Here is a 22790-nt window from a genome sequence, read left to right as displayed (position 1 = left end):
CTGGCCAGGGGCAGCCAGCACTCACCATGTGGAAGCAGCTCCCCAGGCTGGACCAGGGGTCTTGGAAGACGGCCTGAAAGGTGGTGCCCCCTTCTGAGCACGGCTGCTGTATCCCCTCCCAGTACCACAGTTCTCACCACCTAGGTGGAAACACAAGACTCAATCCTCCCCACGTTTCTCTTGGGCACACTGCCTGGTGTCCTTGAGTGGAGTGTGAGGGCTCCTGCTTCACCCTGGACCTAGGCGGCTGTCCTCCACTGAGCCTAGGGGAGGCCTGGGAGAAAGGGTTTTCCCACCGCTTACCTGCCCGGCCCGGGGGAGCTCCCCCAGGCTGGCAGCTTCTGTGCCACCTGACAGCAGTAGCTCATTGCCTGCCTCATTATTGCTGGTACCCAGAAGGCCAGCAGACGTTCCTGCAGAGCAAGAGGGGCTGCTGGGAAAGTTCCCCCTCCAGACTCCCAGGATGCTGGAGGCCTCAGAGGTTGGGGAGGGAAAAGATGATCTAAAGAGGATGGTGCCTTGCAGTGCCTTCCCCACTGTCCCAGCCCACCGGGCCACTCAGAAAGCTTTGCAGGGGACCTCGTGAGAGCTGACTTCACTCCGTATGGACTGTCCCCGGAGAAGAGAGCCAAGCCGGGTCAGAAGCCCTGGGCCAGAAGCTGACCCTGGGAGCAGGGGAGAATATCCAGCTTCTGCTGGGTCATCGGTAGTGGGACAGGAACCACCAGGATCGAGAAGGAGGCAGCTGTGTCACATTAGAGAGGAGGCCAGCTGTCATGCCACCCCAGCAGGGAAGTGACCAGTCAGCGAAGGCAGCCATGGAGATTATTTCCAGCTCTTGCCCACTGGAGTGTGCTCTTCTTCACCAGGGAGGCCAACTGCAGCACCACTGAGAAGGGGCAGATCACCTCCGCCCTGGAGTCTGGCCATGGGGTAGCTAGAAAAGGCCCTTGCGGGGAGTACCAAGCCCCAACCAACCACGGTGCCACAGGCCAGTGTCAGGCTGCAGGAGACAGACACTGTCCTCGCTGCTCAGCTCAACCCTGGACCCAGTGCTCAGCAGAGCAGGAAACCCCAGCAGCTCCCAAGGCCAGGCAGTGTCATACATCTTGTAAGCCTGCGGACCACACACAGTGAGTCTGGAATCACTCCCAACAACAAACCCTTAGGCAACCTGTGCACAAGAGGCTCCAGGGAGTCCCTGAGCCCTCCTGAGCACTTACCGTCAGGCTAGAACCAGGCTTGTGTGGTCAGCTCCACATGGAGGACTGTGAGCCCTGGGCTTGTGTGACTCAGCATCAGAGAGAGAAGTCCTGCCACAGCAGGGACTCAGGCCCCACACCTGCCCATCAGAGGTCACCATGTACCTGGCATGGGCCACCACAGCATGATCTGAGAAGAGGACGGACCAGCTCAACACTGAGTGTTAACTTGCCACACAGAAACAAGTGCTTCCAAGTCGGGACACTCCCAAGAGCTCAGGACTGTCACCACACAGCAAACTACTCTGTGCCAAGCCCGATGATATGCCTTCTCTGAAGCAAGGGCTTGGGCTCAGACAGATGCTTACAGTCTGCACAAGCCAGCCATGGCTTTCCCTCTACTCCACACAGGAGGAAACTGAAGAAGAAGAAGTTATATAGCAGCGTGAGCCAGAGGCCGCCTTCCGGGGCCTCCCAGAGGCATAGGGTGCGGGGGAGGCTGCAGACTCTGCCTCCTCAGTAAGCCAGCACTCCACTAGCAACCTTTCTGCTCCAACTGGAGCTCAGCCTTCTATTTCTTCACCAAGGCCCTCTGGGAGAAGGCTGGCCTCAGAAGGGGCTCCCAGCTGTTGTGTATTTCCCCTTAGCCAGCCAGGACTTAATTCTGGACAAAATCCTAGCCAGGTCAGTAGCCCCAGATGACCTTACCATGCGCAGAATCTGTGGGCTGGCCTATGACCCACAGGACTTGACAGGCTTTTCTGTCACCAGCCCTACAGGACTCGCTTGGCCTTTTGCTCCACAAGCAGAGGACGTCCCAGGAAGTGGGCAGGACAGGCAGGACTCAGACTTGAAGGGGCTCCCTAGCAGGCGACGCTGGAGCCCACAGAACCTGGCCAGCACATTAGGCTCAGACAGCCTGCAGAGAGGCCACAGGAATTTCTCCTCCACCAGGGAACTGACCACCTGGGTGCATCCAGGAGCCCATCCCACACGGGCAGGAGTGGCAGCCTTACCGTCACAGAGTAGTTCCTGAAGGGGACACAGAGGAGATGGATCCCCCAGCAAGTGGAGCTGGCTCACTGAAGGACAGTGATATCATAGGCTAGAAGGCAATCGCAGAGGTTGTCCCCTAAGAGAGGGCTTGCCCCTGTCTGCAGAAGTCTCCTTATAGGATGGACCAAGGTCCTTCAGTATGGCCGTGGCTGTCTGATTGTGTACCCTGCTCCAGGGGGCAGTGGGGTTAGGGATGGGCACAGACACCAAGGGAGGCTTGTCAAGCCAGGGTTCTTGTCATGGGTATACAGGAAGGCACAGTAAGGTGATGCTGAATGGACTAGAACAGGAACCCAGCCAAAGGGGGCTCGTCTGAGGGACAGGCTAGGGAGAGACTCTAGAACTTTCTCAGGCTGTAGAACAGACGCTTGCTCAGTAAACCTGGGGTCAGAAAGAGTGAGGAAAGTCTGGGCTACAGTGGAAGGGGTTTAGGCACTGGGAATGGTCACCATAGAGCTTCAGAGACAAGCCACCACTGTCACGAGAGACCCTACTCTTTCCACTCAGTGCCATCTGCTGAAGCATTTGTTCTACATAGTCCCTGTCAGGTTTGCAGAGTAGGAATCCAACCAAGAGTTAGGTCCAAGTTTCCCATACCAGGAGGCACCATGCTGCCCCCTGCTGGGCAATACGGGAACTGCAAGCATTGGCGGCTCCTACCTGGGAGGCCTGTGCTGACACTTCTCCATGGTTAATCTCTTCTCATCTGACAGCCCCAGAGGGCCAGCACTCCTACCTCAGCCCTCCACTGTGGTTCAAGCCACTACAGTTCTGCTTACATTGCACTGGTTAGACATACCCAGAAGCCCTTGTGTTTGTCCCTTGTCTATAGAGGGACCTCCGTCCTTCCAGCTGTTGAGGCCAAAGATACTTTGAAGTCATCTCTCACTCCTCTTTTACCACCTACATCCAGCTGAGTCCAGTCCTCTCCAGGCTGACATTAAAAACACAGCTGGATTCTGACTCTCTCATCCCTTCCACGCTGACATTGTTCCAGCAACCCCAGACAGCCGTGCACTCTGTCCAGGGCCACCAGGATGGCCCTTAGCCGCCAACTCCCAGGCAGCCTGAGCTGCCAGGTCCCTCAGCATGGGAGCCAACGGGAACTGAACGTTTGCAATACACAGAGATCCACTTTTTCCTGGGCCAAAACCCTGGTGTGTGCCCGTCTCCAAGCAGAAGCCACGGCCTGAGAAGGAGCTTGCTCAAATCCTGCTGGCTTCCTTACTGTCCTTCAAACAGGTGCCATGGCTCTGCAATACCCTCTTCCCCTGCTCTGCACCGATTGTGTGCCCTACCCAGAACTGCCTGCTCGAAGCTCACCCCTGGGCTGGGGAGATGGCTCAGCGGTTAAGGCCCTTGCAATGCAAGCACAAGGACTCACGGTCAGAGACTCAGAACCACACATGAATGTGAGGCAAGCACGACAGAACTTGTTACTTCGTCCTCAGAGGGAATATCCCCAGAACAAGTCACCTGGTATGACTAGCCTTATCCTCGAACTCTGGGATGGATTGAGAGAGCCTGCCTCAACAAGAAAGGTGGAAAAGCAATCATTCTCCATCAACTTCAAGCTTACCATCACTCGTGTGTCTCCTCATCAATCTGCTTTCCTGCAGCATGTGCCACCGAACACATCCTGGACACATCCAGGCTGCCAACAGTGTCCTTCCCACAGCTGGGTCTTCTGCAAAACGACTAGAATGTCACCAGCGCTGTGCAGACCCCATGCCTGTTTCCCACCGTCAAATGAGAACCTCCTGTGTGGCAGTGCTGCCCTGAGGATGAAAATGGGCCAGCTACAGGCCTGGGCCTGGGTGTAGCAGGAACACAGGACCCATCAGTCTCAGCACCACTTCCTTGGCTGCATGAGAGTATGTGGTCAACAAGGGTTTGCAGAGCGGCTTCAGGACCGGGGGAGCCTCAGCCTCAGCCCAGGACAGTGTATGGTGGATGACCTTGGGGAGCAGGCAGAGACAGTTCAGAGGTACCCTCACTGAGCTCAGCCCCAACACACACACACACACACACACACACACACACACACACACACACACACACACACAGCCCTTACCAGCTCCAGGGTATCCATCACAGCTCCCAGGGTCACCTGGATGGGCCTTAGCCTCCAACTCCCTGGCAGCCTGAGCAGCCAGACCTGCAGCCACTGCCTGGCCTCCTCAGCTCGTTCTTGCCACACCTCATCTAGAGGCCATAGCATCACCTCCAAGTAGGCCTCCTCCAGCGTGGCCAAAGGCTCTGCAACAGGTAATCATCACCCTGAGACCTCAGAGATCCTTGCCAATGAGAACCCTACAGCACAAGCCAGGCATGTCTAACACCTGAGCCCTAGAAGTCCCAGGGTCGGCGTCCTGAAGTAAGGAGTCGGGTAGAAATAAGCAGCGGGCACTAGGACTGCAGACCTGGTTGCCTGGAGTTGACAGAAAGGGCCTGCTACCCCTACTATGCGAATGACCCCTACTATGTGAATGTATGTCCTCCACCAAGCGGGAGCCAGTGAGGTATGACTACCCTGGTCGAAGCCCGTACATTGCCTTAGGACTTTCCCAGAGGTGAATGTTTCCCAGCGAAGTTGCTGATACCCAGTGGGGTACGGTGGAGCTCTGTAGGGTTTGGGGTTTCAGCCCAGTGTCTTTCCCCATCATCAAGTCTACTCTGCACCCTTGTGCTGCTGTGAGTCACAGCCATGAGGATGTCTGTGTGCTCCTGGCCAGTAAGAATCTCAGGGGCTGTCAGGAGGATCAAGAGTGGTTCTTGGGGCTGGGGATTTAGCTCAGTGGTAGAGCGCTTACCTAGGAAGTGCAAGGCCCTGGGTTCGGTCCCCAGCTCCGAAAAAAAAAAGAACCAAAAAAAAAAAAAAAAAAAAAGAGTGGTTCTTAACTGTGGGGAGGCCAGGGTCCCAGCTTGCCCAGGGCAGGGCTGTGTGCTAACCAGCCTGGAGCCTTGCTGGAGCCCATAGACAGACACGCAGTGGCAGCGCTGGAAGCCTCACGGCAAGGCTGTGTGCATGAGTGGAGCCAGGCAGGGGGATGGCTGAAGCATGGGTAGCAGGCGTAAATGAGCATTGCCTTGGAACCCCAGGACGAAGAAAGCAGGCCAGAGGTCGCAGGCGTCTACGAAATAAGCTGCGGGATCTAAGGAGATTAGATCGCCTTTCTGACGGAGATAGAGGTGTGAGATCCAGTCTGAAGGCCCAAGGCTCCTGGCGCTAGGGGTGGGGCTGCACTAGTGCCCTCTCCTATACTCTCGTTCCAGCCACTGTGCAACTGCTGCGTCTCCACCCGAAGCTGCTCCAGGTAGAGAGGGAGGTGACAGTCAGCACGTGTCTGGGCTAGCCTCTGCTCCACAAGGTGGCCACCATCTGGTCACCTGCCTGGACAGTGCCTGGCCCAGCCTGAGTCAATAGTAACAGACAATTTGCCACACTGTCCAGAGTGCCCACCGGTGGTACCTAGGCAGGGAAACCAAGGCAAGATCAGTGGGAGACCACAGAGACAGCATCCTCTGCCTCTCATGCCTGGGCTGCAGAGCTGCTGGACACAGGCGAGGGCAGAGCCCCCACATGCTTCCTGGCTACCCACCAGGGTCTGAATGTCTCTTGCATCGTCTTCTAGGTGACAGAGCTTCTCTTCCAGCCGGGTCTGCACCTGGGAGCCAATTGCTGTCATCCTGGACTGCAGGACAGAGGGACAGGTGAGAGATAGAGAGAAAGTCCTCTGGAGAATGTGTGGGCTGTCCCGAAGGGTCCACTCTGATTTTTCTGGGCACCGTTCACTCAAGGGCTCTGGACTCTTGGCCAACAGCCCTCCATCCCTGGCCCTCTTACCTCCAGATGGCTCAGTAGGGTCCCCTGACAACCATGTGCCTCTAGGAGGAGGCTCCGGTCAGCTGTCAGAATGGTCAGGCCCCCCAGTGTCTGGACAGGCTGCTCGCTCTAGGAGCAGGGCCTCCACCTCCATGGCTCGCCTGTGGGCACACGTCCATAGTGTCACTGTCTTCTCTGCCTCCTGGAGCCAGAAAGAGACCGAGGTTACATCCAGGCCTTCTCTGCCTGCCTACCCCAGTGCCCTATACAAAACCTTAAGATATTAGGGTTTAAGAGCCTTGAGTTGTATCACCTTAGTAATCCTGTCTCCTGGAATACTGGAAGCCCCAACTTCACACTTAACTCTGGGATGGGCCCAGATCCCTTCCCCAAGCCCCACCTCCACAGCCTCACTTGACCCAGCCAAGTCAGCACAGGAGTTGACAGGAAGTCTGGGGTGGTTCTGTGTTTCTAAGCTCTCAACAGGATAGGAGTAGGGATCCCCTGTGCTCCCTTGGACAGAGGTGGGGCCTAGCCACCACCTTGCACTTGGTGACTGTCACCTTGCCCTTACCTTCCCCATGGGCAGCAGAAGCCTGAAGACAGCGCAGGGCCCGGGACACCAACAGTCTTAGTTTCTGCACCTCCATGCTTCCTTCCAGCTGGACCAGGCTTTTGGAAGCCGAGGTAGACATGCAGCCCAGCAAACTGAGCTGCTGAGCCCTAGGACCTTGGAACGACAGACCAGATAATAGAGGCCCGAGTGGGCCCGGCTGCTGGGGCTGCTCTGCTCTCTGGCATCTGCCTGTCCCAGGCTCAGGACGGGCTAAGGCTGACTCAGTAGGGAAGGGTTAGGAAAATGGCTGTTCTTCCAGGGAGCATCGGCTTCCCTGCCCTCCACCCCTGCCACATGGCTCAGAATCCCACCATGTACAGAAAAGCATCACAAAAGCCCACACTGTCCAGGGAGCTTGGAACTCAGGACCTTGCTCTCTCCTTAGACAGATACCATTGGTCGGGGGACTCCAGGCATTTCTCCTTTGACAGTCCCAGTGCCCAAGTGTTTCTCCTGCAGCCTAGATCTTCTAAGTTCTCATGAGCATTGCTGCAAAGACCTTAGCAACTTCAAGAGTCATGTGTGGTCATTGAGTTTACCCAAATCCGAGTAAGCACTCAGCCTCGAGGGAGGAGCAACAGAACAGATGGTTGTTGCATGAACTGGATCAATGTCGAATTCGTCAAAGGTTCTAGGGAAAGAGGACCCTTGAAAAAGATGAAGCAATTGGTGGTAGAGGGTCTCGGAGAAGGGAGCCTGCCCTGGCCCAAGTGCCCTGTATTCTAGCTAGATCCTGCAACTGACGAGTTGTGCAACCTTGAGTAAGCCTCAGCTTGTGACTGTAAAATGACTCGGACCAGCAGTTCTCAGAGCTCAGCAGAAATCAGAGGTTGTCTTGAGTCTTAGGAGTGGAAGTGCAGCCATCAGTCTCTGATGTCTTTCCAGAGGTGGTCAAGGAAAAATGAGGCCACAGTGGGTTAGAGTAAACCACGAGTGCAAAGTGCCACATTGCTAAGGGCAGTATAGACTAGGGGCTGGGGCAAGGACTGTGGGGCAGCACCAAAGCCAAGGTCAATCAGTAGCCACTTGAAGGTAGCTGTGGTTGTGGCCCGAAGATCCCACCTTCAGTTCAGCTTCAGCAGTTATGACCCGAGAACAAGACCCCACAGGCCATGGTGTGGCTGGGAGAGGGGCTGTCCCTGCACATGTCCTTCCTCTGTTTTAGGGGCTAAGACCCCAGCATAGAGTAAGGAGGGTTAAGGGTGGGGCCACACATCTTGGGTGCCTGCCCAGTGGTTGGCCTCAGGCCCTGCTCTCTGCTCTGATTCCAGGAAGCTGTGTCCAGCACCTGTTTGTAGATGCCGAGGCAGAGCCTAGATGTAGGTTAAGAAGTGGCAGGCACAGAGGCTCTGCATCTTAAATAGAAATGGCCATGGCCTGTGGGCATGACCCTATCCAGAAACGCCATTTGTGATGTCTAGTCTTGGTTGTCAACTTGACTATATCTGGACTGACTAAATAAAATACAAATGGCTGGGTGTGCTTGTGAGGTGGTTGCTTTGTTTCTTTGTTTGTTTTTTAAGTAAGTGACTTAGAGTAGGAAGGTCCGCTCTGTGTGTATGTGTGTGTGTGTGTGTGTGTGTGTGTGTGTGTGTGTGTGTGTGTGTGTGTGTGTTTCTCTGTGTAGCCCTGGCTGTCTTGGACTTGATTATATAGACCTCTGCCTAGAAGGCTTTCGTTACCACACTTGGCCTGGAAGATCCATGCTTAACCCAAATCTTTTGAGGAGGGAAAGTCCACTCCACCCTTAATCTGGGTCACACTTTCTGCTGTCAGCTTGTTTTAGGACATAGAAGCTCTCACTCTGCCTGCTTGCCCTCACTCTCACTGGCAAGTCCGTCCGTTCCTCCATGGGCATTGGAGCCAATGTCTTCAGGATTCTGGTATATCCTGGAGACCAGCTGAGACATCCCGCCTTGTGGACTGAGCAGCTACTGAAGTTCTGGATCTTCCATTCTCAGACAGATATTGTTGGACTTGCAGAGCCACAGCCTATAAAACCCCTTTCTTGGGCTGCAGAGATGACTCAGAGGTTAAGAGCACTGACTGCTCTTCCAGAGGTCCTGAGTTCAATTCCCAGCAACCACATGGTGGCTCACAACCATTCATAATGAGATCTGGTGCCCTCTTCTGACATGCAGGCATACATGCATGCAGAACACTACACATACTAAATAAATAAATTAAAAAAAAACCCAAAAACCTTTCTTTCTATATATATACCCATTCTCTCGGTTTTGTTCCTCTAGAGAGCCTCAAGTGGTACACCAACCTCATCACACTGGAGCAAAATAGAAGCCATATTTTGTTTATAGGGAGAGAAGGACCATGGAGTGATATAGGAGCCGCTCAGTGGACCCAGACAGAACCTTAGGTTCAGTAACGCTCCCCGAAAGAAGTCCAGGACCATCAGGATGTAGAGCTGAAGTTCCACAAATGGCCACTAGGTGGCATGGCTACCCAGGCAGTGGCGCTCCTGGCACGGATACTAGAGAAATTGGAGATGTACCTCCAGATGCCCAGAGAAGTCCGATGCCTTAGATCAACTGTGGTTGTGTATTGAGAACGCATCAGGAGTGCACACTGGTCCAGACTGTGCTCCCCAGAGAAAGAGAGGGCCTACGGGAAGACAGCAGAGGTTTCAGAAGTCAGGAGACACAGGGGAAATGGCTCAGTTCCCACTGGACCCTGGCCCAGCCTGTGATCCCTTCCCCCTGGATTGCTGTAGCAGGCTGTGGGGGTGGCAGGCTCTACTGCCCCACCCACAATTCTTGTCTAGCAAAGCCCCTTAAACCCGGAAGCACCATGTCCTGCTTGTGTATGATCTGAGGCAGAGACCCTGAGGCCAAGAGTAAGCCTGGTTCCCATCCTTCCCAGCGTCCCCCGGGTCCTAATCGCACAGCTTAGGTCTTCCCTGTTTTCCTCCACTTCGGAACAGCACCCGCCTTGCCTCCCACTCAGTCATGGCCCAGTGGCATGAGCAAGAGTAACAAGAGCTGTGATGTCTTGTTAAATTTCAAATACTCTGCCTGACCTTGACTGAAGCGTCTATGGCCCCTGGGAGGGAGGGATGGGAAGGTGGATAGATGAATGTGTAGTGGGTGGGTAGGGGTAGATGGATAGATAGTAGGAGGGTGGGGATGGAAGGAGGACCTGGGAATGGTGGGGGAACTCAGGGTAGCCCAGGGTCCCATGTGCCTCTCAGCAGTGGCTGTGGTGACACCCTTAGTGACACATTCCTGTCGAATTCTCCGGAATACCATGATCTTCCCTACACATGTCTCCCTCTGCCCTCTGAGGGAAGGCAGGCGCCATGCAGAGGGTGGCTGTGCTTGCTTTGGTCATACCCTGCCTGTCCCCTCCTCAGGTCCCCGGTTCTCCTGCACCCCGCCCTTCTCACCAGACTCACCCTGGGTAGGCTCTCCAGGATGGAGAGTGTGGTGTAACTTGCACACGTAGTCAGTCTCTACTGTCCCCTGGAAACTGTGCTTGGTCCAGGGGCCTGAGAAGATGTGCTCCAGTGTGGCCTCTGCATGGACCTTGTCCCACCAGGACAGTGGCTGCTTCTGGAATGGTGGGCTATGACATGGGCGTTTGTCACATACGAGAGAGTGCCCACAGCACCCAAAAGTGATTGTCAACCACACAGGGGCCAGGTATCTGCAACCTCAGCCTTGGCACCTCAGGGGTCTCAGAAGCCCAGGGATGTTGTGCAGAGGGCTGAGGGCAGAATGCTCTAAGAGACAGCTGTTCCCATTTCAGTGCTGTCTGGCTTTTGTCTTGCACTCTGAAGATTGGCACTTAGTCCCACCGGAAGCCCTGGTTAAGTGGAAGATACTCAGCCCTGCCCTTTCAGGAAAGGTGAGCCCTCCCTCATCCTCTGCCCATGTCCAGGCCCCTAGTACCACTAGCTCCTCTACTGGGCCTAGCACTAACTTGAGTGTTTGATCTACTTCCAGGAGGTCACATGACTATCACACCCATTCAGATGAAGCAAGGCTCACTCAGTGGAATGAGTGGCCTAGGTCTCCTGGCATAGCCACACTTGATCCCAGAACTGCACTGCCTTCAGATTTGTACTTCCTCTAGGAGGTGAGGCCCCTGTAGGTGACCTGCCTTACCTGGGCCTCACCTCATAGGTTACATTCTGCTGCAGCAGGTGTTGGCCCCAGGAGAGATCAAACTGCTCACTGAACATGACCCGGGTCTTAGTCAGGGCCCCACAGGCCTTTGGTGGGCCCAGGTTCCAGGTCCCTTGGAGCTGACAAGAACAGGTAGTTAGGCAAAAGCCTACTGGAAGCAAAGGATCGTAGGCAAGAGCTCACCAGTGAGCCAGTCCAACATATAGATGTGCCTGACTTAGGGAGGCAGCTAGGCAGCCGTCCCAGGCTACACTGTGCATAGAGGATCTGTCAGCCCAGGTGATCTTCAGAGTCCCAGGATTGCTGTGCCAGGACTGCTGAACCTCATGAGGGACTAGCAGAGGAGAGGCTGTCACCACCTCTGAGGGGAGAAGCTGGCAGGACTGAGGCTGCCTTCATCCTCCCCTGTAAGGAAATGGGAGCTAGAGATCTCTGCCCCTCTTTGTAGGTGTCCAGAGCCCTCTACTGGGATACCGAGAAAGACCTCTCCCTTGGTGACAGGATGTCAGCCAGTCCCTTCTGGATGTCGAGTGTTCTGCCCTGCCTAGTGTCAGCTTCTTCCACGGAGGCTCCATAGCACAGGGCCTTTGCACTTGCTGTCCTTGCTCACACTCCCAGGGACCCTTGGCTGATGGTCTCGTCTCTCACGAAGGTCTCACTGGCCTTTCAAATCCAGCCCCTATCACAACTGGTTTAAACCACATCCATCTGCTTGCATTTTGCTGGCATTGAAGGGTGGCGGAGGAGGCTCAGAGAAGCCACACACAGTTTGAGGACCCACAGGGGGTGGGGAGGCTGCTGCCCTGCTCAGCCCTCCCTGGGGTGGTTACATATACAGGTTATCATACAGATGAGCTCAGAGACTCTTAAGAATCATTTTTTTCCTTTGAAAACCCAGAGATATGCAAGTGCGGGGCAAGCACAGGTCTCCAACCCAGGCACACAGTAGGCTTCACTGAAAGAGAATCGAGTAGAGGACAGTTGAGGTCATGTTGTGTCTGTGAACAGGGCCTTCCCACCCTTTCCAGGACCAAGCCTGAGACCTGCAGTCTCCCTGCGTCCTAGGCTGAAGTTCTGTTCCTAGCAAGGCTGCAGACCTCTGCCCCATATGGAGAGGTGAACAGGATGGACAGAAGTAGGGGAGGGAGGAGGGGTGGGCAAGTGCAAGCCAGTTCTTCCTTCCCTAGCCACCCTAGCGAGCCCTCTTTGCTGCCCCCACCCCCCACAGGGAGGGAGCCTGAGGCTCAGGGAGTGCGGATGAAACAGGAGCATGACTGGGAGGGTGGCTAAAGACAGGTGCTGCACTGGTTGTCACTCCAAATCAGTGACAGCTCCTCTCTGTACTTCAGTGTCAGGTTCTGAAAACAGCAATGGTAACAGCACCAAGCAGGATGGACAATAGGATTAATTTGTGACACAGGACCACATCAGCTGTACTTGTCACATGGGGCTGGAACCGAGGTCCTCTGACCTCATCTGTGGGCATCTAGTGTAGCTGCTGATCCCCAGTCAGGCTCCCTGAGCAGGGTGGGCCACCCAGGGTCTCCTTCCAGCCCCACTGCCTACCTGGTCTTTATTGTCCCAGGTTACAGCCAGGTTGCCCTGGTGGCTGTCTCTAGAGTATTCCAAGGACAGGCGGGGGCTGCAGCATCGTGGCAGGAACAGAGACAGCTGGTGGGCAAGCTCCACTGTGGGGGACATGGTAAGAGGGTGGCAGTAACTTCATGTAAGATTATGGCTGTGGGTTTAGGTCACGGCAGGAGACTGGTTCAGGGGACTCAGCTACTCAGGCAGCAGGTGGTCACCTCACCCATCCTATAACTTGGAAGCCACCTGTTCTTGTCATGGTATCACTTAAAGCCACCTGTCCCCATGGGAGCTCTGTCCTCCTTTCTTCCTACCCCAATGGCACTGAGCAGCCAGCCACACCAACCCAGAGCCACGTCTGGGCCCCAGCCCCAGACTCAGAACACGCCACTGAGGCCAGCCAAGCAAGCATCAGGGCCAAGTCGTATTGCTACCCCTCTCCTGACCACTGACCAGCCACCGTGGAGCACCTTAGATGGCTGCTGATGGCTTCACACCAGACTTGGGCTAACAGCCAGAAGGTGCTGAGCTCAGTAGAGATCCCAGAGATCAACAGAGCCCTTCTCCTTAGCTTGCCTCTGACCTTGAGAGGCACAAGCCTCCCAGGGCCTCTCTGCTACACCCTCCTAATCACTTTAAGCCATTGGGTTTCATTCAGGACAATCTAGGGTCTTCATTACTCTTATTTGCGTGTGCACTGTGGTACAAGAGAACGGAGAGGAGAGAACAACTTTTGGGATTTGCCTGTTTCCTTCATTGTGCAGGTCTCTGCTCAGATAGTCAGGCTTGAAAACAAGCACTGCCCCAACAGCCATCTCATGAGCCCCAATTTACTTTTGCTGTTAATTTTGGTTTATTTGAGAGAGGGTTTCATGTAGCTGAGGATGACCTTGAACTCCTAACCTTCTGGCCTCTACTTCGTGGGGTTGGGATTGCAGACATCTTCCCCTAAACCTATATATTTTTTTAAGGTGCTGAGGATCAAACATTCTAGGTAAGTAACTCTACCAACTGGGTTGCAGCCCCACCCTCTCTGAGATTTTGCTGACACAGCGTTTCCTCTCTCTGCCTGTCTCCTCTGAGGACTGGGCATTGGACCGTCTTATGTCCTGAGGATTCCATGTACACAAGGACAAGGACCCCCATGGCCCGTGAGAGCACCCCTCACCCTACTCCTGCCCCTCATCCACTTACCCTGAAGACGTATGGTCCCCAAGAACTCTGAGAGTGACCCAGAGAGGCTCCCGTTGAAGGTCACCTCCCTGCCATCCCACAGCACCTCCTGGTACAGGATGTGGTTGCCTTGTGCTTTCTGGATCACAGTCCTCAGGACCAGCTCTGTGGGAAGAGTGCTGAGCTGGAAGAGAATGGGGTGGCTGGTGTGGAGCCCAGCCCACGCACCGATTGGGTGGGGAAAGAGAGACACATCCAGGAAGGAACGGGAGCTGTGTGTGGATCGTGTGGATCGTTGTTTCCTGCATCTTCAGAACCACAATGCTTGAGCGGGAGGGGGAGGGTGGGAGCGTGAGCAAGAGGGTGGGAGCGTGAGCAACAGAGGGTAGAGCCCGTGAGCTCTATAGACGTGCGGTGTGCCTCTGGGCAGGGCTCCTAACCACTCTGAACTGTCTCTGCTTCCTGTCTGTGATGTGAGGTAAGACTGTCAGTTCCTACTGTCTCTTTCCCTCCCTCTTTTTCTGTGTCCCTGCGTAGCCCAGGCTGTGTGTAGCCCAGGCTGTGTGTAGCCCAGGCTGTCCTGTAACTCACCACAGATACTCCCTAGTGCTGGGACTTAGGTCATTGCCCTGACTCAGCAGCCCCCCTACATATCTCTAAAGCCATGCCCACCAGCTCCTCCCTGGGGAGAGACCTTTTCTTCTTGCCCAGCTGCTCCCCCTTTGCCGCCACCTGCAGGCCTTTCTCAGCCTAGCAGCTGTGGGAGCCTGGAGGGAAGGAAGGTGCTTGTAGCCCCCTGTGTGGGCCGACAAGCACAGCATGTGCAAAGTGCTCTTGCTGTCCCCACACAGCCTGTCTGTCCCAGCTCAAGGGCTTCTGTACTTCTCAGACTCATTCCCACCCCAGGCCTTTAGCATGGAGTGCTCTTTTCCCAGACTGCTTGTCATACAGGATAAGCTTGTGTCACCTCCTCAGGTGACACTTCCTGACATCCTCCCTTCTAATCAATTGTGTGTGTGTGTGTGTGTGTGTGTGTCCTGCTTATATATCCTACTTATATGATTTTTTTTGTCACCTGCTTCCACTACATTCAGTGACAGTCAGAGCTAATTGGTTCTTGCTACACCCCAGTTTCTGGAGTGGTACCTAGGGTCTAGGGGATGATCAGTAGATACAGAGATGAGACACACAGCTGAGAGTCCCTTCTGCCATTTTGCCCCCTTCAGAGCCTGGCTTGTATTGGTATCCCCAGAAGCAAAGCCTCAAATACACTCTTTTCGAGGAACCTACATACCTGGGAGAAGGTCTGTTGCATCTGGATGACATTGGCTAGGCTGTCCTCAGCAGCCAGCGGGCTGATACTGATGTGGAAACAGTGCTCCCCCACCTCTAGGACAAAGCTGCTTTTGGTCTCACCCTTGAAGCATCGGAGCTAGTGGAGGGAAACGTGTAGGGGAGATGCCATCATCAGCCAGATGACACCTGGCTCCCAGAGCCCCAGACCCAAGGGGCCCACAGCTCCCCTCAATGAACGAACTGATGATGTAAGGGTCTTGAATGGGGATAGAGCCAGCCTGGTGCTACCCAGGGCCAGCCTGGTACCACCTGCCCTTTGGCCAGACACTGGCAACAACCCTATGCTCTTGGGCATTGACATGCAGATACTGGTTCAACACGGGGATGTAGTTGTGTTTCCACCTAAGGCCACAGAGGGCAGTGTAACAAAGGTCAGTGCTCCATCAGGCTCCAGGGTAGCTCTACTAGGCAGGAACTGAGTTATTGACAGCTAGATCCTGGGTTCCTGAGCCTTGACCATTTGACCTTACAGATAAAGATGCTTGCTTTATTCATAGACGGCTTTGAAAACTCTACTGAAATGTACCATCCTGTGGGCTGGCAGAGTGACTGTCACTTAGTATAGATTCCAGACTCCCATAGAAGAGCCAAAAGACTTAGGGACAGGGACAAGAATTGATGCTCATACTTTGGGGTCCACATTTTCCTTATTCCCCTCAGCGTCTAGCTGGATTATAGAGTTAAGTTTATTGTCATTAGTAAAATCTGAACAAGAGGACTGCAGAGGAGATTCCGCTAGGAGCACTGGCTACCCAACCAGAGGACATGGGTTTGAGTCCCAAAACCACTTAGCAGCTCACATCTGTCACTGACGAGTTCCTGGGGAGCCAGTGCTCTCTCTGGGCCTCTGAAGGCATCAGGCATTCACGTAGTCGCCAGATATACATTGCAGTCAAAACACAACACACAAAATAATAACTTAAGAACTAATTTTTTTAAAATGCTGCTTCCAACTAGCTCAGAGGCCCTGTCAGCATGTTCAAACTAATTCTTACCCAGTACAAACAATCCAGAAGTACAAACAACGGCGTTCCACAAACTGACTGCCTTCACATGTCAGGATAGCAAACATGGGATTTTAAAAGAAATTGAGTGAGAAAAGATGAACGGGGAAAATCTAGGCAGTGGGCATACAGGTTGATGAACATTTATTTCACTTTGATATCTGAAACGTTTCACAGGAACACGTTGGGGAGCTGCAGACACACCTCTGCAGTTAGGGGTGCATATTGCTCTTCCAGAGGACCCAGGGTTCATTCCAGATCCTGTTACTCAGGGGATCTGATGCCCACTTCCAACCTCTGCAGGCACCTACACCCACACACATAAAGGGAAGAGTAGAAGATTCTAGATCTAGAGTCAACCTTCAGTTGATGTGGCCTGCAGTCAAACTTATTGGTTTGGTAAAGAAAATTGTATTTGGGGGTATTATGTGCACGTGTGTAGCATGTGTGTGGAAGCCAAAAGTTGATGTCCAGCGTTTTCCACAACCATTCTCCACCTTGTTTGTTGAGACAGGGTCCCTCAGTAAACCTGGAGCTTGTTGATTGACTGGACTAGCTGGCCAATGAGCTTCAGGGATTCTGTCTCCCCTACCCACCCAGCCTTGGATTATAGGTATGTGCTGCTATTCCTGCCAATTTCTATCTATCTACCTATCTATCTATCTATCTATCTATCTATCTATCTATCTATCTATCTATCTATCTATCTATCTATCTATCATCTGTCTATCTATCATCTATCTATTATCTATCTATCTATCTATCTATCTATCTATCTATCTATCCGTCTGTCTGTCTGTCTGTCTATCATCTGTCTGAGACAGGTTCTTACTGTGTAGCCCTGGTTAGTCTGGAACTCACTCTACAAACTAGACTGGCCTTGAATTTGCAGAGATCCTCCTGCCTCTGCCTCCTAAGTGCTGGGATTGAAGGAATGGACCACCACACCTGGCTGTGCCTGTTATTTTTATGGGTGCTGGGAATCCACACTAGGGCCTTCTGCACCACCTCCAGCAGCACCGCCACCTGATCGTTATCTGTCTTGTTTGCACATTTACTTACCAACTGTAGTAGCTGGGGTCCTCCGGTGATAGAACTGAGTGCTGTAGCAGAGACAGGATGGCTTGTGGCTCACACCTCATATACCCAAGCTTGCTTTCCGGCTTCCTACACCCAAGTTTGTAGACTACTGCTCAACGATAAGAAAAGAAATGTGTCATGGTTCAACGCGTCCTGTGCAGCTCTGGGTCCTGCTGTTACGGGTCTAACCCTGGGACTGAACGTTTGAAAAGGCCTTCCTGAACAGCTGGGGAGTTCTAATTACCCAAGTGTTATTTTAGCATTCCAGTTCCTGCCAGGCCTGGTGGCACAGGCCTGAAATCCCAGCTCTTGCGGAAGCTGCGATAGGGAAGGTAAGAAAAGGTGGTAGTGAGCTCAAAGTCAGTGAGTTCAGGACCAGCCTGGGCTACATAAACAGACTATCTCAAAACCAACAACAAACAGAACAAAACCAACTAGGGCTAGGGCTGTAGCTCAGTTGATAGAGAGACTGCCTAGCATTCAAGAGGCCCTGGGTTCAATCCCTGGAAGACCATGTGTCTAAGGAATTAAACATCCTGGGTTTTGTAATTATGCAGTGTTATATAAAAATCCTTGTTCTACAAAACGCTTGAGGTGTGTGGTCTGCCCTGGCCCATCAGCATTTCCTTGTTGATTGAGACAGGATCCCATGTAGCCCAGGCTGGCCTGACATGAACTATGAGCTTGACCCTCTGATCCTCTTGTTTCTGCCTTCCTAGTGTGGGGGTTACAGGTGTGCATGGTTTATGTGGGTGGGGGGTGGAGCCCAAGGCTTTGTCCCCGTTTGGCATTCCACCCACTGAACCACATCCTTGGCCCAACAGAGACCATTCCTGTGCACTGAGGCAGTCTAAGTGACTCGAGGACAAAACTCTCTCAGGGGAAAGGGCTGAAAACAGCAGGCACTCACTCTGTAAACAAAGGCAGACCAGGATTCGATCAGGAGGACTTGGACAAAGCTGGTGGGGAAATGTGGTGGTCAGGGATTGGGGTGGGGGCTGTATAGCTCAGCAGTAGAGAGCTTGGCTAGCATGCAGGAGGCCATGGGCCTGGCCTAGCTAAGAACAGGCAGAAGGACAATGGGGAAGGGAAGGGGAGAATGGGGAGGAGGGGCAGGGGTAGGGAGGGTGGGAATGGGAAGTGGGGAAGTGGCCAGTTGGCAGGTCTCACTGTATTGACCAAGCAGCTACTCTATATTGGTCCCTGTGCCTAGGGCTGGCTGGCATCACCTGTAGGAGCTCCTGATCTGGGGACTAGGGACAGACACGGAGGCTAATAGAACAATGCAGAAGCAGCCTTCAGTCACAGGTTAACAAGCCACCATGCTGACCCAGGCTTCCCTGTAGCCTTCAGGGTGAGTGGAGGTGGGGTGGGAAGTGGTAGGCTTTCCCCAAGGACTGGAGCAGCTGCTGCAGCTGCTGGGGGCATGCCAGGTTGGGGAGTGGGATATCAGGTACCAGGTTCCAGGGCAGGCAGATATCCCAGCACCCCAGGGTCCCCTGGGTTCCTCTGAAATGTAAACAGGGGTGTTTGGGAAAGCCAGAGGGGGAGCCAGGGTTTGCCTTTGACAGACTTGGAGGTGCTGACATACCCCAGCAGCCCAGGCTGCGCTGGATTGTCGGGGTTCTGTCTGGAACCTTAGGAGAGGGAAGTGCTGGGTGATCACCTTGGCTGTGGAAGGGGCTGATACAGCAGCCTAGGAGGGAGGGGAGGTGGCACCAGTCCCACAGCAGCAACTCTGTGCTGGAAGTAAGGGACAGGACTGGAGCTAGCATGAGGGTGTCTGGTTCAGCACTAACCCGAGGTGAGAGGGTCAGAGAGTCCCAAATGTGAGTGGTCTGTCCAAGTGTGGTCTCAGTCACCAGGGGACCAGGTCATGGGTCCCACAGGTGCAGCTTCTATCTAGCTCTGACACCAGGAGCCAGTTTCTCACACCTCTCAGCATCAGTTCTCCTGTAAAGGGCTAAAACTGGCTCCGGATTGTGTGTCTTCCAAGAGCCCAAATTCTTGGGTTTGTATAGCAGGAGCCCTAGGGGATATGGGCAGCAGGCACCCCAACCTGCTCCCAGGAACCCTCCATGCCGCCCTTCTGAAAGCTGCTTATCTATGGGGCCATGGAATCTGCAGTCGAGACCTTTCTATGCACCCAAGGGTGTTTAGCAACCTTACTCTCCTGGCTAAGCAACCAGACATTTCCCCAGACAGTACAAAGCCTCACCCAGGTGAGAGTGTGGGGACCGAGTTCAAGAAGGGGAGCCGGTAACCACACCCCACTTAACAGGAAAGAGTGTGAGCCCCACACCTGTTCCACTAAGACCAGTGGCTGCTGTGAGAGAGAGAGAGAGAGAGAGAGAGAGAGAGAGAGAGAGAGAGAGAGAGAGGCAGACAGAGACAGACGGAGAGAGTCTAAGGACTCACTCTTGCTTCCCCAGAGGACAGAGAACTTTAAAAAGCTCTATGACCTTGGAAAAGCAACTCTGCCTCTCTGAGCCTACCATTCTGCCTTCCTAGTGGGCTGTGATGTTTTGTAATGATTTGGGAGAGCCATCGTGTCTCATTGGTGTCCATCAGTGCCAGCTGCCTTTAGTTCAGGCTGTCCCCAACTCCCCTCTTCCTGGGCAGCTCCCAGAACTAGCAAGAGGTCCTACCTGTTGGCATGGTTCTGGCCATGGACACGGAGGACCACCATATCTTGGGTGTTAAAAGTGAGTTTCAGGGAGGAACTCACGTCTTGCAAGGTCCAGTTCTCAGAACTGAGGTAGGGGAGGAAGAGAGAACAAGACACTTGGTGTTGGGGGTGCTGAGAGCCTTAGAGATCAGCAGAGATACCTACGTGAGTCACAGTTCCAGAGCAAGACCCTACCCTGCCCCCAAGCATGCAGGCCCTGGCTCTCGGCTGCCCCTGGACACTGGGCTTGTGGGCAGGGCTCAGGTGACCCCTGCACACCCGGCAGCCAGACATGAATACAGAACCAGATGGGGAAAGAGGGAATCTGGCTCACTCAGTTGTGGGTCCTGACTACAAAAAGAAAACCACCAGGATCTGCCCTTCTTCTTCAGTGGAATTGTGGGACATGAAGAAATGGCTGGAGGTGGGCTGTGGGCACCCGCACACACTTCTGGGGAGATTTGAGTTCTCTCTCCACTGCCTGCTCGCTACATGGCCATGAGGAAGTTGCCTACCAAACCTAAGTGTGACCCAGAGACATCATCACAGCCAATGGTGTCCCAGCATCCTCAGCTCCACATGACCAGACATTACCATCTCTGTTTCACACATGAGGCTGAGAGCACGGACAAGCATCTGCTCTAGGCGGCACAGCCAGGGATGGCAGAGTAGGGCTCTTACCTCGAGGTGGTATTCATAAGTGGGTGTCAGAAGGATGAAAGGAAACACAGAACAGCTTGAGTGCTGCCCACAGCACTGAGTACTGCCCACAGCACTGAGTACTACCCACAGCACTTAGTGCTGCCCACAGCACTGAGTACTGCCCACAGCACTGAGTACTGCCCACAGCACTGAGTACTACCCACAGCACTGAGTACTGCCCACAGCACTGAGTACTACCCAGAGCACTGAGTACTACCCACAGCACTGAGTATTCCCCACAGCACTGAGTACTGCCCACAGCACTGAGTACTACCCAGAGCACTGAGTACTACTCACAGCACTTAGTGCTGCTCACAGCACTGAGTACTGCCCACAGCACTGAGTACTGCCCACAGCACTGAGTACTGCCCACAGCACTAGGGTACTAAGCAATGCTCACAGCACCAAGCAGTGTCTCCTTGGTAAAAGGAAGCTGGGTTTTAGCTTTGATTCATTATTGGATGAGCAGACAGGATCCTGACCAGGAGCTAGGACATGGCTGTGGTCAAGAGTTTGCTTGGTAGGCATTGGCTGCAACTGCTTTGTTTTAGTTTTGATTTTTATTTTCACAACAGAGTTCAGCCTTGAAAGTCTGGAACTCTATAGATCAGGTTGGCCTTGAACTCAGAGACCTTCCTGCCTCTTAGTACTGGAACTAGATGTGTTCCACACCCAGGCCATGACTGTTCGGTTGTGTCGTTGTCGTTTTAACAGAGCCTCTATAAACTGTAAAGTGTTGTGAGCAACTGTCCACCCTCCCATCTGCACGTGGGGAACGGGATGAGAGGAACATACGGCAGCTGAGCCGTGAGGGCTGTCACATCCATGCTGACCTCGTTGATCCTGCCACGGAGGTCCACTCGGGCCCAGAGACAAGAGCTGTGAGAACTCGAACTCAGCTTCCTCCTGGGCCAGCAATGCAACAAACTCTAATGGGGACATGCTGCAGCTGTGGACTTTGGCAGAAGAGGCCACCATATAGAGGCCACCATATAGGCCTGGGAGGGATCATCTATCACAAGGTGTCCCCTAGAGCTTCCCCTGAGAAGCCCCACCTTGACGTGTAAGCTCACCATGCACCTGTAGTTCACCTCGCAGGTTAACCTCACCAGGGCCTCCGGCCTGCAGCAGGGCCTCAGTGTTGTGCTGTGCCCTACAGCTCCAGTCCACCGTCCTGGAGCCCGTCGTTCACAGAATAGCTGGTGGATGTAGGGCCAGCCGAGATATGTGTGGAGTGCTCAAAGCTGGCCGCACTATCATGAACATCCACAGGGACCTGCAGAGACACTGTAAGCATGGACCATGCCCTGTGAGCCACACTCCGGAGCCCCAGGGATTTCAGGGCCAAGAGATGAAAAGAGCAGGCCTGACTTCAAACATTCCCTCGAGTGGAATGAGGTAAAGAGAGTGGCCTGGGGGAGGGGCACAGGCACAATAACAAGATCAAGCCTGGGAAGGCAGAGCTGTCCTACTGGTGAGAACAGGTTCACAGGCCTAGGGCTTCTTAGCTTGTGCTCCAGTTCTTGTTAATAGAGTTTATTAGAATATGGCTCTACTCCTTCATCAGCCACTGCCAATGACTGCTATGGACTGGGAGAGTCCATGACCTAAGGCTTCTCTCTCCTCTGTCTCTGTCTCTGTCTCTGTCTCTCTCTGTCTCTGTCTTGTGTGTCTCTGTGTTTCTGTCTCTCTCTGTCTCTCTCTCTGTCTGTCTCTGTCTCTCTGTCTCTCTGTCTCTCTGTCTCTCTGTCTCTGTCTCTGTCTCTGTCTCTCTGTCTCTGTCTCTGTCTCTGTCTCTCTCTCTCTCTCTCTCTCTCTCTCTCTCTCTCGCTCTCGCTCTGTAGTCCTTGCTGCCCTGGAGCCCACTATGGAGACCAGGCTGGCCTTGAACTCACAGAGACCAACCGATCCACCTGCCTCTGCCTACCAAGTGCTGGGGTTAAAGTGTGCTTTCTCTGCAGAGAAGCCTGCTGTCCTTTGCCCTAACACATTGGTCCTTCCTGTGTTACCTTCAGTTGTCTCAGGCCTTAGGGAAAACCTCCACCTCCCATTACTGAAAAGGACGGGGTTGGGGTTAAGGTGGCATCGGGGCCATGTCTGTCTGTAGTGCTGGCTGTGGACCAGGGATGTTGGTGTCACTCAAGCACACACAGTCTCAGGCTGCCCCAATCCTGCCAGACCAGATTCATATTTTAAAAACTATTATTTTAAGTAAATGGATGTTTTGTTTGCATACGAGTCTGTGTACCACATACATGCAGTGCCTGGGGGCAGAAGAGAGAGCTATTCTTTACCATTGAACCAATTCCCCTGCCTCAGACTCACACTCTTAACAAACAGCCCCAGGGGCCTGAGTGGAATGGCACCAGGCTTTAATC

The 22790-nt window shown here is 53.7% G+C and overlaps 1 protein-coding gene across 1 annotated transcript in view; it reads right to left on the bottom strand.

Annotated features, from left to right (window-relative positions):
* Nucleotides 1–228: 228 nt before the first annotated feature.
* Nucleotides 229–22790, bottom strand: part of LOC102552269 (uncharacterized) — a 96398-nt gene continuing 73836 nt past the window's right edge. Inside the window, 23 exon segments of the mRNA XM_063270018.1 lie at nt 229–557; nt 1228–1419; nt 4266–4517; nt 5348–5435; nt 5861–5953; nt 6058–6213; nt 6354–6358; nt 6569–6916; nt 7240–7331; nt 9210–9319; nt 10048–10279; nt 10822–10961; nt 11055–11176; nt 11965–12011; nt 12013–12079; nt 13603–13910; nt 14297–14352; nt 14897–15034; nt 15225–15300; nt 19691–19795; nt 21208–21271; nt 21486–21568; nt 21570–21688. Coding sequence (XP_063126088.1) covers nt 229–557; nt 1228–1419; nt 4266–4517; nt 5348–5435; nt 5861–5953; nt 6058–6213; nt 6354–6358; nt 6569–6916; nt 7240–7331; nt 9210–9319; nt 10048–10279; nt 10822–10961; nt 11055–11176; nt 11965–12011; nt 12013–12079; nt 13603–13910; nt 14297–14352; nt 14897–15034; nt 15225–15300; nt 19691–19795; nt 21208–21271; nt 21486–21568; nt 21570–21688 — 3222 coding nt within the window.

This window comes from Rattus norvegicus, chromosome 10 (assembly GCF_036323735.1).
Source record: "Rattus norvegicus strain BN/NHsdMcwi chromosome 10, GRCr8, whole genome shotgun sequence".
Taxonomy (NCBI): domain Eukaryota; kingdom Metazoa; phylum Chordata; class Mammalia; order Rodentia; family Muridae; genus Rattus; species Rattus norvegicus.
The sequence above is the reverse complement of the archived record's forward strand: the minus strand, read 5'-3'. Positions and strand labels throughout refer to the sequence as shown.